The sequence below is a fragment of the Salmo trutta genome, chromosome 13 (assembly GCF_901001165.1).
Source record: "Salmo trutta chromosome 13, fSalTru1.1, whole genome shotgun sequence".
In the NCBI taxonomy this organism is placed as follows: Eukaryota; Metazoa; Chordata; class Actinopteri; order Salmoniformes; family Salmonidae; genus Salmo; species Salmo trutta.
The window spans coordinates 88,247,565-88,262,814 of NC_042969.1; the positions used below are offsets into that span (position 1 = coordinate 88,247,565).

The window sequence follows — 15,250 nt, forward strand, 5'->3', positions numbered from 1 at the left end:
TCTAGGAGAGGACTGTGGGGACGACCTGTGTTTTACAGGTCTAGGAGAGGACTGTGGGGACGACCTGTGTTTTACAGGTCTAGGAGAGGACTGTGGGGACGACCTGTGTTTTACAGGTCTAGGAGAGGACTGTGGGGACGACCTGTGTTTCACAGGTCTAGGAGAGGACTGTGGGGACGACCTGTGTTTCACAGGTCTAGGAGAGGACTGTGGGGACGACCTGTGTTTCACAGGTCTAGGAGAGGACTGTGGGGACGACCTGTGTTTCACAGGTCTAGGAGAGGACTGTGGGGACGACCTGTGTTTCACAGGTCTAGGAGAGGACTGTGGGGACGACCTGTGTTTCACAGGTCTAGGAGAGGACTGTGGGGACGACCTGTGTTTCACAGGTCTAGGAGAGGACTGTGGGGACGACCTGTGTTTTACAGGTCTAGGAGAGGACTGTGGGGACGACCTGTGTTTCACAGGTCTAGGAGAGGACTGTGGGGACGACCTGTGTTTCACAGGTCTAGGAGAGGACTGTGGGGACGACCTGTGTTTTACAGGTCTAGGAGAGGACTGTGGGGACGACCTGTGTTTCACAGGTCTAGGAGAGGACTGTGGGGACGACCTGTGTTTCACAGGTCTAGGAGAGGACTGTGGGGACGACCTGTGTTTCACAGGTCTAGGAGAGGACTGTGGGGACGACCTGTGTTTCACAGGTCTAGGAGAGGACTGTGGGGACGACCTGTGTTTCACAGGTCTAGGAGAGGACTGTGGGGACGACCTGTGTTTTACAGGTCTAGGAGAGGACTGTGGGGACGACCTGTGTTTTACAGGTCTAGGAGAGGACTGTGGGGACGACCTGTGTTTTACAGGTCTAGGAGAGGACTGTGGGGACGACCTGTGTTTTACAGGTCTAGGGAGGACGGGGGGACCTTACAGGTCTAGGAGAGGACTGTGGGGACGACCTGTGTTTTACAGGTCTAGGAGAGGACTGTGGGGACGACCTGTGTTTCACAGGTCTAGGAGAGGACTGTGGGGACGACCTGTGTTTCACAGGTCTAGGAGAGGACTGTGGGGACGACCTGTGTTTCACAGGTCTAGGAGAGGACTGTGGGGACGACCTGTGTTTCACAGGTCTAGGAGAGGACTGTGGGGACGACCTGTGTTTCACAGGTCTAGGAGAGGACTGTGGGGACGACCTGTGTTTCACAGGTCTAGGAGAGGACTGTGGGGACGACCTGTGTTTCACAGGTCTAGGAGAGGACTGTGGGGACGACCTGTGTTTCACAGGTCTAGGAGAGGACTGTGGGGACGACCTGTGTTTCACAGGTCTAGGAGAGGACTGTGGGGACGACCTGTGTTTCACAGGTCTAGGAGAGGACTGTGGGGACGACCTGTGTTTCACAGGTCTAGGAGAGGACTGTGGGGACGACCTGTGTTTCACAGGTCTAGGAGAGGACTGTGGGGACGACCTGTGTTTCACAGGTCTAGGAGAGGACTGTGGGGACGACCTGTGTTTTACAGGTCTAGGAGAGGACTGTGGGGACGACCTGTGTTTTACAGGTCTAGGAGAGGACTGTGGGGACGACCTGTGTTTTACAGGTCTAGGAGAGGACTGTGGGGACGACCTGTGTTTTACAGGTCTAGGAGAGGACTGTGGGGACGACCTGTGTTTCACAGGTCTAGGAGAGGACTGTGGGGACGACCTGTGTTTCACAGGTCTAGGAGAGGACTGTGGGGACGACCTGTGTTTCACAGGTCTAGGAGAGGACTGTGGGGACGACCTGTGTTTCACAGGTCTAGGAGAGGACTGTGGGGACGACCTGTGTTTCACAGGTCTAGGAGAGGACTGTGGGGACGACCTGTGTTTCACAGGTCTTGGAGAGGACTGTGGGGACGACCTGTGTTTCACAGGTCTAGGAGAGGACTGTGGGGACGACCTGTGTTTCACAGGTCTAGGAGAGGACTGTGGGGACGACCTGTGTTTCACAGGTCTAGGAGAGGACTGTGGGGACGACCTGTGTTTCACAGGTCTAGGAGAGGACTGTGGGGACGACCTGTGTTTCACAGGTCTAGGAGAGGACTGTGGGGACGACCTGTGTTTCACAGGTCTAGGAGAGGACTGTGGGGACGACCTGTGTTTCACAGGTCTAGGAGAGGACTGTGGGGACGACCTGTGTTTCACAGGTCTAGGAGAGGACTGTGGGGACGACCTGTGTTTTACAGGTCTAGGAGAGGACTGTGGGGACGACCTGTGTTTTCCAGTGTTGTTGACTGTGTTACCTGGTGACGTAGTCCAGCTTGTCATCGTGCATGTTGAGGTGCTGCTGTAGCTGTTCTGAACTCATGAAGCGTCTGTTACACTCATAACACGGCCAGTTCTTCTCCTGCTCGCGTAACACTGAAAACACAACAAGACCAGAGTCATGGATCTACACTCTTCTCCTGCTCGCGTAACACTGAAAACACAACAAGACCAGAGTCATGGATCTACACTCAATTCTCCACTGGTTCACCAGCACATGATTTGGTCGCAACAATTGTTTTATAATATCTTTTAGAATTGACAATGACCTGGCCATCTTAGCAGAACCAGGCTAATAATGACTAGCCATCTTAGCAGAACCAGGCTAATAATGACTAGCCATCTTAGCAGGACCAAGCTAATAATGACTAGCCATCTTAGCAGAACCAGGCTAATAATGACTAGCCATCTTAGCAGAACCAAGCTAATAATGACTAGCCATCTTAGCAGAACCAGGCTAATAATAACTAGCCATCTTAGCAGGACCAGGCTAATAATAACTAGCCATCTTAGCAGGACCAAGCTAATAATGACTAGCCATCTTAGCAGAACCAGGCTAATAATAACTAGCCATCTTACTGAACCAGGCTAATAATGACTAGCCATCTTAGCAGAACCAGGCTAATAATGACTAGCCATCTTAGCAGAACCAGGCTAATAATGACTAGCCATCTTACTGAACCAGGCTAATAATGACTAGCCATCTTACTGAACCAGGCTAATAATGACTAGCCATCATACTGAACCAGGCTATTAATGACTAGCCATCTTACTGAACCAGGCTAACAATGACTAGCCATCTTACTGAACCAGGCTAATAATAACTAGCCATCATACTGAACCAGGCTAACAATGACTAGCCATCTTAGCAGGACCAGGCTAATAATAAATAGCCATCTTCTAAATGAGCATGTCCTTGTGTTCCTGCATTTAAAGGAGCATGCAAGTTTATAATGTGTGCATAATTTCAATAGTAGGTGATTTTATCTTTCATATGCGGGCTGAGCAAGTAGCCTATAGCCTATAAAGTTCATACAGACATTGGCAAGTCAAACTCAACGACTTTCTCAAGCACTTCATTATGATTTTCAAAGACCTACATTTTATATTTAAAATTGTTGTAATATGTCGAGCCCTGGCACACACACAAACGAGGCATTGCCGTGTCGTTGTTGCCTCTTCAGAAAGTTGGTATATTTTGGGGGGAAATTGCACATTACTGTTTGAATAAAATCATCGTATTTTTTTTAATAACGTGACCACGATTATAAAAATAAATCACTGGCACCCTTGCGACCAATTAAAAATCTGTGTCGCACCGTCAAAAGGTGGCAAATTCGACTGTTTAGGTCGCAGTATCGAACCCTGCCACAGCAGATGAAATATTAGGGTTTAAATAAACCCTGCAGTACTGAAACAAACAACTACAGTAGTGTAGAGAAAATATTAGGACCCAGAGCAAACATCAATGCTATCATAGACAAGGCTACGAACACACACATACAGTTGAAGTCGGAAGTTTACATACACCTTAGCCAAATACCTTTAAACTCAGTTTTTCACAATTCCTGACATTTAATCCTAGTAAAAATTCCCTGTTTTAGGTCAGTTAGGATCAACACTTTATTTTAAGAAAGTGAAATATCAGAATAATAGTAGAGAGAATGATTTATTTCAGCTTTTATTTCTTTCATCACATTCCCAGTGGGTCAGAAGTTTACATACACTCAATTAGTATTTGGTAGCATTGCCTTAACATGGTTTAACTTGGGTCAAACGTGTCGAGTAGCCTTCCACAAGCTTCCCACAATAAATTGGGTGAATTTTGGCCCATTCCTCCTGACAGAGCTGGTGTAAATGAGTCAGGTTTGTAGGCCTCCTTGCTCGCACACACTTTTTCAGTTCTGCCCACAAATTTTGTATAGGTTTGAGGTCAGGGCTTTGTGATGGCCACTCCAATACCGTGACTTTGTTGTCCTTAAGCCATTTTGCCACAACTTTGGAAGTATGCTTGTGGTCATTGTCCATTTGGAAGACCCATTTGCCACCAAGCTTTAACTTCCTGACTAATGTCTTGAGATGTTTCTTCAATATATCCACATAATTTTCTTTCCTCATGATGCCATCTATTTTGTGAAGTGCACCAATCCCTCATGCAGCAAAGCACCACCACAACATGATGCTGCCACCCCCATGCTTCACGGTTGGGATGGTGTTCTTCGGCTTGCAAGCTTCCTCCTTTTTCCTCCAAACCTAACGATGGTCATTATGGCCAAACAGTTCTATTTTTGTTTCATCAGACCAGAGGACATTTCTCCAAAAAGTACGATCTTCGTCTCCATGTGCAGTTGCAAACCGTAGTCTGGCTTTTTTATGGCGGTTATGGAGCAGTGGCTTCTTCCTTGCTGAGCGGCCTTTCAGGTTATGTCGATATAGGAATCGTTTTACTGTGGATATAGATACTTTTGTACCTGTTTCCTCCAGCATCTTCACAAGGTCCTTTGCTGTTGTTCTGGGATTGATTTGCACTTTTCGCACCAAAGTACGTTCATCTCTAGGAGACGGAACGCGTCTCCTTCCTGAGCGGTATGACGGCTGCATGGTCCCATGGTGTTTATACTTGCGTACTGTTGTTTGTACAGATGAACGTGGTACCTTCAGGCGTTTGGAAATTGCTCCCAAGGATGCAACAGACTTGTGGAGGTCTACAATTTTTTTTCCTGAGGTCTTGGCTGATTTCCCCATGATGTCAAGCAAAGTGGCACTGAGTTTGAAGGTAGGCCTTGAAATACATCCACAGGTACACCTCCAATTGACTCAGATGATGTCAATTAGCCTATCAGAAGCTTCTAACGCCATGACATAATTTTCTGGAATTTTCCAAGCTGTTTAAAGGCACAGTCAACTTAGTGTATGTAAACTTCTGACCCACTGGAATTGTGATACAGTGAAATAATCTCTGTAAATAATTGTTGGAAAAATTACTTGTGTCATGCACAAAGTAGATGTCCTAACCGACTTGTCAAAACTATAGTTTGTTTGTGGAGTGGTTGAAAAACAAGTTTTAATGACTCCAACCTATGTGTATGTAAACTTCCGACTTCAACTGTATACAGTACATCTACTTTGTATAAAGCACGTTTGGTGACGATTAAAGCTTTGAGTCGTCTTGGGTATGTCGGTTTCAGCTTTGTCCATCTGCATTTGCGGATTTTCTCAAGCTCTTAAGTTAGATGGGGAGCGGCGGTGAACAGCAATCTGCAAGTCTTTTCACAGAGTTTCAACGAGATTAAAGTTACACATTCTTGTTCTGAAGCTTTGGCTGTATGCTTGGGGTCTTTGTCCTGTTGGAATGTAAATCTTTCGCCTCAGTCCAAAGTTGTTTGCACTCTGAAGCAGGTACTCTGTATTTGTGTCCATTCATTGTTCCCTCTATCCTTACCAGTCTCCCAGTCCCTGCTGCTTTAAAAGCATCCCCCACCATGCTTCACGGTAGGGATGGTGTTCGATGAGCTGTGCCTGGTTTCTACAGACATAGTGCTGCTTTAAAAGCATCCCCCACCATGCTTCAGCTGCAGTACCGACACACTCCACTAGAGACAACATTAGGATGAAAATCACAGTCACTTCTATCATAGACAAATCTACACAACAATGAAGCGCAGACTCCCACCTTTCCTCTCCTCATCCGTGACATCGTGGATCTTCTGATTTACAAACTCGGCATATGACGCTGCGTACCACACCTGGGGGGGAAGAAGAAGAAAAACGTTGTTCAGGTCAAACTCCATCTCTTAATAATAATGTGCTTGGACAGGGGGGGAGGGGGGTATCCTACAAAAAAAAGCAAGCTACATTTAACTGTGTTTTCTACAGCTAAATCAGCTTCAGTTAGCTTCACATTCCAAGCTCAGGCTTCATCCGTACTACGACTGAACATTGCTCGTTCCACCTACCCGCTAACTCTAGCAGGCTTGTAACCAACCAGGGCTCTAAATAAAAAATAAAATACAAAAAACAACAAAAATCAGTAGCACTGGTGCTCCCACCTTCAAAACGTTAGGAGCACCACATGAAACCACATGAAACTACATGAAACCACATGAAACCACATGAAACCACATGAAACCACATGAAACTACATGAAACCACATGAAACCACATGAAACTACATGAAACCACATGAAACCACATGAAACCACATGAAATCTAGAAGCAGCAGAATGATGATTTTTTTTAGATGCAGCCTATATGAATTGTAGCTACTTTTAAAAGGACACGTTATGCTCCAGAAAGTAATATGTAACACTGTAAAGACAGCTTTTATAACAAAATTAATATACTAAATACCCGTCACTGACATTACAATGTGGAGTATTAGGGTTATACATTGTGTATAAAACACTACTTTCCTATTGAGATGAATTATATTGAAAATTGTACACTGTCTCTTTAAAAACGTCAGGTTTGTGATGAGGACATGAAAGATATCATTCATTCATTCATTCATTCATTCCTTCATTCATTCATTCCTTCATTCATTGATCTCCAGAAGAAGATATTCCTTCATTTCTGTGTCCCCACATGTTCGATATGCTGGTAACGTTACCAGGATGTTAGCTAGCCAATGAGGTAACGTGTAGACCTGCTACGTAGTGTAGACCTGCTACGTAGTGTAGCCCTCTGGAATAGACCTGCTACGTAGTGCAGCCCTCTGGAATAGACCTGCTACGTAGTGTAGACCTGCTACGTAGTGCAGCCCTCTGGAATAGACCTGCTATGTAGTGTAGCCCTCTGGAATAGACCTGCTACGTAGTGTAGACCTGCTACGTAGTGTAGCCCTCTGGAATAGACCTGCTATGTAGTGTAGCCCTCTGGAATAGACCTGCTACGTAGTGTAGCCCTGCTACGTAGTGTAGCCCTCTGGAATAGACCTGCTACGTAGTGCAGCCCTCTGGAATAGACCTGCTACGTAGTGTAGACCTGCTACGTAGTGTAGCCCTGCTACGTAGTGTAGCCCTCTGGAATAGACCTGCTATGTAGTGTAGCCCTGCTACGTAGTGTAGCCCTCTGGAATAGACCTGCTACGTAGTACAGCCCTCTGGAATAGACCTGCTACGTAGTGTAGCCCTCTGGAATAGACCTGCTACGTAGTGTAGCCCTCTGGAATAGACCTGCTATGTAGTGTAGCCCTCTGGAATAGACCTGCTACGTAGTGCAGCCCTCTGGAATAGACCTGCTACGTAGTGTAGCCCTCTGGAATAGACCTGCTACGTAGTACAGCCCTCTGGAATAGACCTGCTACGTAGTGTAGACCTGCTATGTAGTGTAGCCCTCTGAAGAGCAGTCAAGCGTGTGTGTTTTCATTAGAAACCGTCTTCATGTTGCAGATGGACTACATTACAGCCGCTGACTGATCTACAGATCACCGTGCAGCAGAAATAACTACCGGTTATGACGTGTGGATCAGTTAGCTCAGTCGGCGATGCTCCCAGACACGGCTGGGGGGGGATTCACAGCCGTTCAGACAACCCACCTTCAGCTCCTGTTTGGGCTGGATGTTCTTGATGGTTGTGTAGAAGATTTCAGAGCCGTACTGATAGGCTACCAGGTTCTGTTCCAGGTGGTTCTGGGCGGGACGAACAAACATCAGCCAATTACAGATGTCCTCGTCGGATAGGTCCACCCACATGTCATCAGACTTCTCCATGTCCTTGTCTGCATCCAGCATGCACAGCTACGGAGAGAAGAGAGGGATGAGTTAGAGCCCATGCACAGCTACGGAGAGAAGAGAGGGATGAGTTAGAGCCCATGCACAGCTACGGAGAGAAGAGAGAGACGAGTTATAGACAGACAGACAGACAGACAGACAGGAGATATACCCAGGCCGTGAGCAGAGCAACAGGCCCAACCCCCATTAATACAACCACCCAAGCCTCATCCACCTCCTACCTGGAGGGGACAGCATTCCCCAATATGTCCCCCTAGACACAGCTACGACAACATAACCAACAACAACGGGTCACAACTCCTGCAGCTGTCGCACGCTGGGTATGTACAGTGAGGGGGGAAAAGTATTTGATCCCCTGCTGATTTTGTACGTTTGCCCACTGACAAAGAAATTATCAGTCTATAATTTTAATGCTAGGTTTATTTGAACAGTGAGAGACAGAATAACAACAAAAATATCCAGAAAACCGCATGTCAGAAATGTTATAAATTGATTTGCATTTTAATGAGGGAAATAATTATTTGACCCCCTCTAAATCAGAAAGATTTCTGTCTCTTTTATACAGGTAACGAGATGAGATGAGGAGCACACTTAAAGGGAGTGCTCCTAATCTCAGTTCGTTACCTGTATAAAAGACACCTGTCCACAGAAGCAATCAATCAATCAGATTCCAAACTCTCCACCATGGCCAAGACCAAAGAGCTCTCCAAGGATGTCAGGGACAAGATTGTAGACCTACACAAGGCTGGAATGGGCTACAAGACCATTGCCAAGCAGCTTGGTGAGAAGGTGACAACATTTGGTGTGATTATTCGCAAATGGAAGAAACACAAAAGAACTGTCAATCTCCCTCGGCCTGGGGCTCCATGCAAGATCTCACCTCGTGGAGTTGCAATGATCATGAGAACGGTGAGGAATCAGCCCAGAACTACACGGGAGGATCTTGTCAATGATCTCAAGGCAGCTGGGACCATAGTCACCAAGAAAACAATTGGTAACACACTACGCCGTGAAGGACTGAAATCCTGCAGTGCCCGCAACGTCCCCCTGCTCAAGAAAGCACATATACATGCCCGTCTGAAGTTTGCCAATGAACATCTGAATGATTCAGAGGACAACTGGTGAAAGTGTTGTGGTCAGATGAGACCAAAATGGAGCTCTTTGGCATCAACTCAACTCGCCGTGTTTGGAGGAGGAGGAATGCTGCCTATGACCCCAAGAACACCATCCCCACCGTCAAACATGGAGGTGGAAACATAATGCTTTGGGTGTGTTTTTCTGCTAAGGGGACAGGACAACTTCACCGCATCAAAGGGACGATGGACGGGGCCATGTACCGTCAAATCTTGGGTGAGAACCTCCTTCCCTCAGCCAGGGCATTGGAAATGGGTCGTGGATGGGTATTCCAGCATGACAATGACCCAAAACACAAGGCCGAGGCAACAAAGGAGTGGCTCAAGAAGAAGCACATTAAGGTCCTCGAGTGGCCTAGCCAGTCTCCAGACCTTAATCCCATAGAAAATCTGTGGAGGGAGCTGAAGGTTCGAGTTGCCAAACGTCAGCCTCGAAACCTTAATGACTTGGAGAAGATCTGCAAAGAGGAGTGGGACAAAATCCCTCCTGAGATGTATGCAAACCTGGTGGCCAACTACAAGAAACGTCTGACCTCTGTGATTGCCAATAAGGGTTTTGCCACCAAGTACTAAGTCATGTTTTGCAGAGGGGTCAAATACTTATTTCCCTCATTAAAATGCAAATAATTTTATAACATTTTTTACATGCGTTTTTCTGGATTTTTTGTTGTTATTCTGTCTCACTGTTCAAATAAACCTACCATTACAATTATAGACTGATCATTTCTTTGTCAGTGGGCAAACGTACAAAATCAGCAGGGGATCAAATACTTTTCCCCCCCCTGTATGGTCGTTGTCCTGTCGGAAGGTGAACCTTCGCCCCAGTCTGAGGTCCTGACTATGTGTTGTTCACAGAGTCAGGAACAACACAGGTCAGGAACAACACAGAGTCAGGAACAACACAGAGTCAGGAACAACAGGAACAACACAGAGTCAGGAACAACACAGAATCAGGAACAACAACACAGAGTCAGGAACAACAACACAGAATCAGGAGCAACAACACAGAGTCAGGAGCAACAACACAGAGTCAGGAACAACAACACAGAGTCAGGAACAACAACACAGAGTCAGGAACAACAACACAGTCAGGAACAACAACACAGAGTCAGGAACAACACAGAGTAAGGAACAACACATAGTCAGGAACAACACAGAGTCAGGAACAACACAGAGTCAGGAACAACAGGAACAACACAGAGTCAGGAACAACACAGAGTCAGGAACAACAACACAGAGTCAGGAACAACAACACAGAGTCAGGAACAACAACACAGAGTCAGGAACAACAACACAGAGTCAGGAACAACAACACAGAGTCAGGAACAACACAGAGTCAGGAACAACACAGAGTCAGGAACAACACAGAGTCAGGAACAACACAGAGTCAGGAACAACACAGAGTCAGGAACAACAGGAACAACACAGAGTCAGGAACAACACATCTGATCAGTTCCCACAAGGGGACCATTTGATCAGACATTAAAGTCTACAACTGCTCTTCTTGACAATATAGACTCTTGTAGAAACCAGAGAGGTCAACTTACCTTGAGGTGGATGTAGTGGTCGTGAAGTTGTCCCTGTCTGACCAGGGGTCCCTCCACGGGGCCGAACTGGGTCCTCTTGGGGATGCGTCTCTTGGAGAAGACTCCCCCTAGGAAGCGGTCTATGTAGAGAACGAGGGGGAGGCTGGCCCGTGCTCGGGACACCACTGGACGGTTAGGGATGGGGTGGAGGGCGCCGTGCTTCATACACACCGATGGGTTGGACATGTTACATTCCTCACACCCTGAGAGAGGAGGGAGGGAGGGAGGGAGGGGGGGGAGGGAGGGAGGGAGGGGGGGGAGGGAGGGGGAAGGAGAGAGAGAGAGAGAGAGAGAGAGAGAGAAGAGAGAAGAGAGAAGAGAGAGAGAGAGAGAGAGAGAGGTCGAGAGAGAGAGAGAGAGGTCGAGAGAGAGGTAGAGGTAGAGGTAGAGGTAGAGAGAGAGAGAGAGAGAGAGAGAGAGAGAGAGAGAGAGAGAGAGAGAGAGAGAGAGAGAGAGAGAGAGAGAGAAGAACAGGAAGAAAGTATGACAGTGAGGGTCCCAGAATCACAGATGGTTTTACCAAGACAGTGAAAGAGGCAAAAAAGAGATAAAGAATATATATAATAATGATAAAGAATGAGTTCATTATCATTTTGAACTGTCAGTATTAACACAAAGCAGTATTGGTCCTGTCACAGTCAGGTAAAACTCCTGTCCCTAGTAGACACCCAGAAAGCTCTATCACCTGGGAGGTAAAACTCCTGTCCCTAGTAGACGACCAGAAAGCACTATCACCTGGGAAGTAAAACTCCTGTCCCTAGTAAACGCCCAGAAGGGCCCGTTACTGGGGAGGTAAAACTCCTGTCCCTAGTAGACGCCCAGAAGGGCCCGTCACCTGGGAGGTAAAACTCCTGTCCCTAGTAGACGCCCAGAAGGGCCCGTCACCGGGGAGGTAAAACTCCTGTCCCTAGTAGACGCCCAGAAGGCCCCGTCACCGGGGAGGTAAAACTCCTGTCCCTAGTAGACGCCCAGAAGGGCCCGTCACCGGGGAGGTAAAACTCCTGTCCCTAGTAGACGCCCAGAAGGGCCCGTCACCGGGGAGGTAAAACTCCTGTCCCTAGTAGACGCCCAGAAGGGCCCGTCACCGGGTTGGTAGAACTCCTGTCCCTAGTAGACGCCCAGAAGGCCCCGTCACCGGGGAGGTAAAACTCCTGTCCCTAGTAGACGCCCAGAAGGCCCCGTCACCGGGGAGGTAAAGAAACTCACAGAGATTGTGTGGTGTGAAGGCCTGTGGCGCGCTAGGCTCCCAGTCATCTAGGTCCGAGTCATCTTCGTCATCATCCTCTTCGTCAGAGTCCTCAGTGGATGTGGCCCCCAGGGGGCTGGAGGAGGGGTCAACCATCCCAGCCATGGAGGGGAGGGAACTGGACAGCTGACCCTGGGGTAGAAAGGTATGGTTATAGGTGTGGACCAGACCTCTCCAACCCTGTTCCTGGAGAGATACCCTCCTGGAGGTTTTAACTCCTACCCTGTTCCTGGAGAGATCTCCCTCCTGGAGGGTTTTAACTCTGACCCTGTTCCTGGAGAGATACCCTCCTGTAGGGTTTTAACTCCAACCCTGTTCCTGGAGAGAAACCCTCCTGTAGGGTTTTAACTCCAACCCTGTTCCAGGAGAGATACCCTCCTGGAGGGTTTTAACACCTACCCTGTTCCTGGAGAGATACCCTCCTGTAGGGTTATACTCCAACCCTGTTCCTGGAGAGATACCCTCCTGGAGGGTTTTAACTCCAACCCTGTTCCTGGAGAGATACCCTCCTGTAGGTTTTAACTCCAACCCTGTTCCTGGAGAGATACCCTCCTGTAGGTTTTAACTCCTACCCTGTTCCTGGAGATACCCTCCTGTAGGTTTTAACTCCAACCCTGTTCCTGGAGAGAAACCCTCCTGTAGGTTTTAACTCCAACCCTGTTCCTGGAGAGATACCCTCCTGGAGGGTTTAACTCCTACCCTGTTCCTGGAGAGATACCCTCTCCGTGCCCAATGGAGAATATACATTGAAAGTGCCTCGTAGTCCAGAGGGGTATCTTATGAAGCAAGATACATTTAACTCTGTGTTTTCTACAGCTAGCCAGCTTCAGTTAGCTTCACATTCCAAGCTCAGGCTTCATCCATAGTACGACGGTGGAACCCAAAATATAGATTGATTTAGTCCAGTGTTTGTAAACAATGTAAGTGTCAACAGACACTGTCAAGTCTTTAAAGATGGTTAAAACTATAATTTTTATATCATGGATGGTCAGTCGTTGCATCCATAACTCAGTCTATGAATTTGATAGTGGTAAACATTTGTTTACCACTCTATCCCTCAGCTGTTTACTAAAAGCACTGACAGTGGTGACGGCTTTGTTGTTGTCTGAACGACAGATCACCATTTCTGTTCTGATGTCCCAGTCCGATTCCTAGTGCTGAGTGATTAATGTCTGTTATTTTTAGCTTTTAGAAGTGCTGTCTTTATTTTATTACTTATCAATGCACAAGCACCTTTTCTCCTATCTATATGTTTATTCCATCATTCATCTTTGCCTCGATCCTGACTAGTCTCCCAGTCCCTGAAAAATATCCCCACAGCATGATGCTGCCACCCCCATGCTTCACCGTAGGGATGGTGCCAGGTTTCCTCCAGATGTGACACTTGGCATTCAGGCCAAAGAGTTCAATCTTGGTTTCATCAGACCAGAGAATCTTGTTTCTCATGGTCAGAGAGTCTTTAAGGTGCCTTTTGGCAAACTCCAAGCGGGCTGTCATATCTTTTACTGAGGAGTGGCTTCCATCTGGCCACTCTACCATAAAGGCCTGATTGGTGGAGTGCTGCAGAGATGGTTGTCCTTCTGGAAGGTTCTCCCATCTCCACAGAGGAACTCTGGAGCTCTGTCAGAGTGACCATCGGGTTCTTAGTCACCTCCCCTGATTGCTCAGTTTGTCCGGGCGGCCAGCTCTAGGAAGAGTCTTGGTGGTTCCAAACTTCTTCCATTTCAGAATGATGGAGGCCACTGTGTTCTTGGGGACCTTCAATGTTGCAGAAATGTTTTTTTGGTACCCTTCCCCAGATCTGTACCTCGCTACAATCCTGTCTCTGAGCTCTACGGACAATTCCTTTGACCTCATGGCTTGGTTTTTGCTCTGACATGCACTGTCAACTGTGGGACCTTATATAGACAGGTGTGTGTCTTTCCAAATCATGTCCAATCAATTGAATTTACCACAGGTGGACTCCAATCAAGTTGTAGAAACATCTCAACGATGATCAATGGAAACAGGATGCAACTGAGTTCAATTTTGAGTTTCATAACAAAGGGTCTGAATACTTATGTAAATAAGGTATTTCTGTTTTTTATTTTTAAAACATTTGCTAAACTTTCTAAAAACCTGTTTTCGCTTTGTCATAATGGGGTATTGTGATGTCATTATGGGGTATTGTGATGTCATTATGGGCTATTGTGATGTCATTATGGGGTATTGTGATGTCATTATGGGGTATTGTGATGTCATTATGGGGTATTGTGATGTCATTGTGGGGTATTGTGATGTCATTGTGGGGTATTGTGTGTAGATTGATTTAAATAGTTTTTTTCCCCCGCTTATCAATTGTAGAATAAGACTGTAACATTCAAAAACGTGGAAAAGTTCTAGGGGTCTGAATTCTTTCCAAATGCACTTAATATGGTCAACCGCCAAATGCCGATGCGCCCCCTACCATCCCGGTCTGTGTGGGGCAGACACAGAGATAGACAGAAGAACGAGGGATACAGAGCACCAGGTATCTCTACCTGAAAATACATGATCTAAGTGTCTGGAGAGCAGTTCCTTCACCAGCTATCTCTACCTGAAAATACATGATCTAAGTGTCTAGAGAGCAGTTCCTTCACCAGGTATCTCTACCTGAAAATACATGATCTAAGTGTCTAGAGAGCAGTTCCTTCACCAGGTATCTCTACCTGATAATACATGATCTAAGTGTCTAGAGAGCAGTTCCTTCACCAGGTATCTCTACCTGAAAATACATGATCTAAATAATTGATAGTTGGTATTCAGCAGTCATAAAGCCTTATTTACTTTGAACAAATAGTAAAATAGTGATTTTGTCAGACAGAATAGAAAGCAGCTCTATAGAGATGAGATGATGACTTGGAATAAAATAATAGAGTCATTAAATAAAACTAATGTAATATATTATATAAATATATAAAACTAATGTAATATATTATATAAATATATATAAAAGTAATGTAATATATTATATAAATATATATAAAACTAATGTAATATATTATATAAATATATAAACTAATGTAATATATTATATATACATATATAAAACTAATGTAATATTATATAAATATATAAAACTAATGTAATATTATATAAATATATATAAAACGAATGTAATATTATATAAATATATAAACTAATGTAATATTATATAAATATATAAACTAATGTAATATTATATAAATATATAAACTAATGTAATATTATATAAATATATATAAAACTAATGTAATATTATATAAA

At 45.8% G+C, this 15,250-nt stretch overlaps 1 protein-coding gene across 4 annotated transcripts in view; it reads right to left on the bottom strand.

Moving 5' to 3' along the window:
• Positions 1-15,250, bottom strand: part of prdm10 (PR domain containing 10) — a gene marked incomplete at its 3' end in the record, with an annotated part of 38,744 nt that overhangs the window by 16,437 nt on the left and 7,057 nt on the right. For all 4 annotated transcript variants that reach the window (XM_029773913.1, XM_029773914.1, XM_029773912.1 and 1 more), the window contains 5 exon segments: positions 2,269-2,386; positions 5,964-6,036; positions 7,827-8,027; positions 10,702-10,943; positions 11,947-12,118. In XM_029773913.1, coding sequence (XP_029629773.1) covers positions 2,269-2,386; positions 5,964-6,036; positions 7,827-8,027; positions 10,702-10,943; positions 11,947-12,118 — 806 coding nt within the window.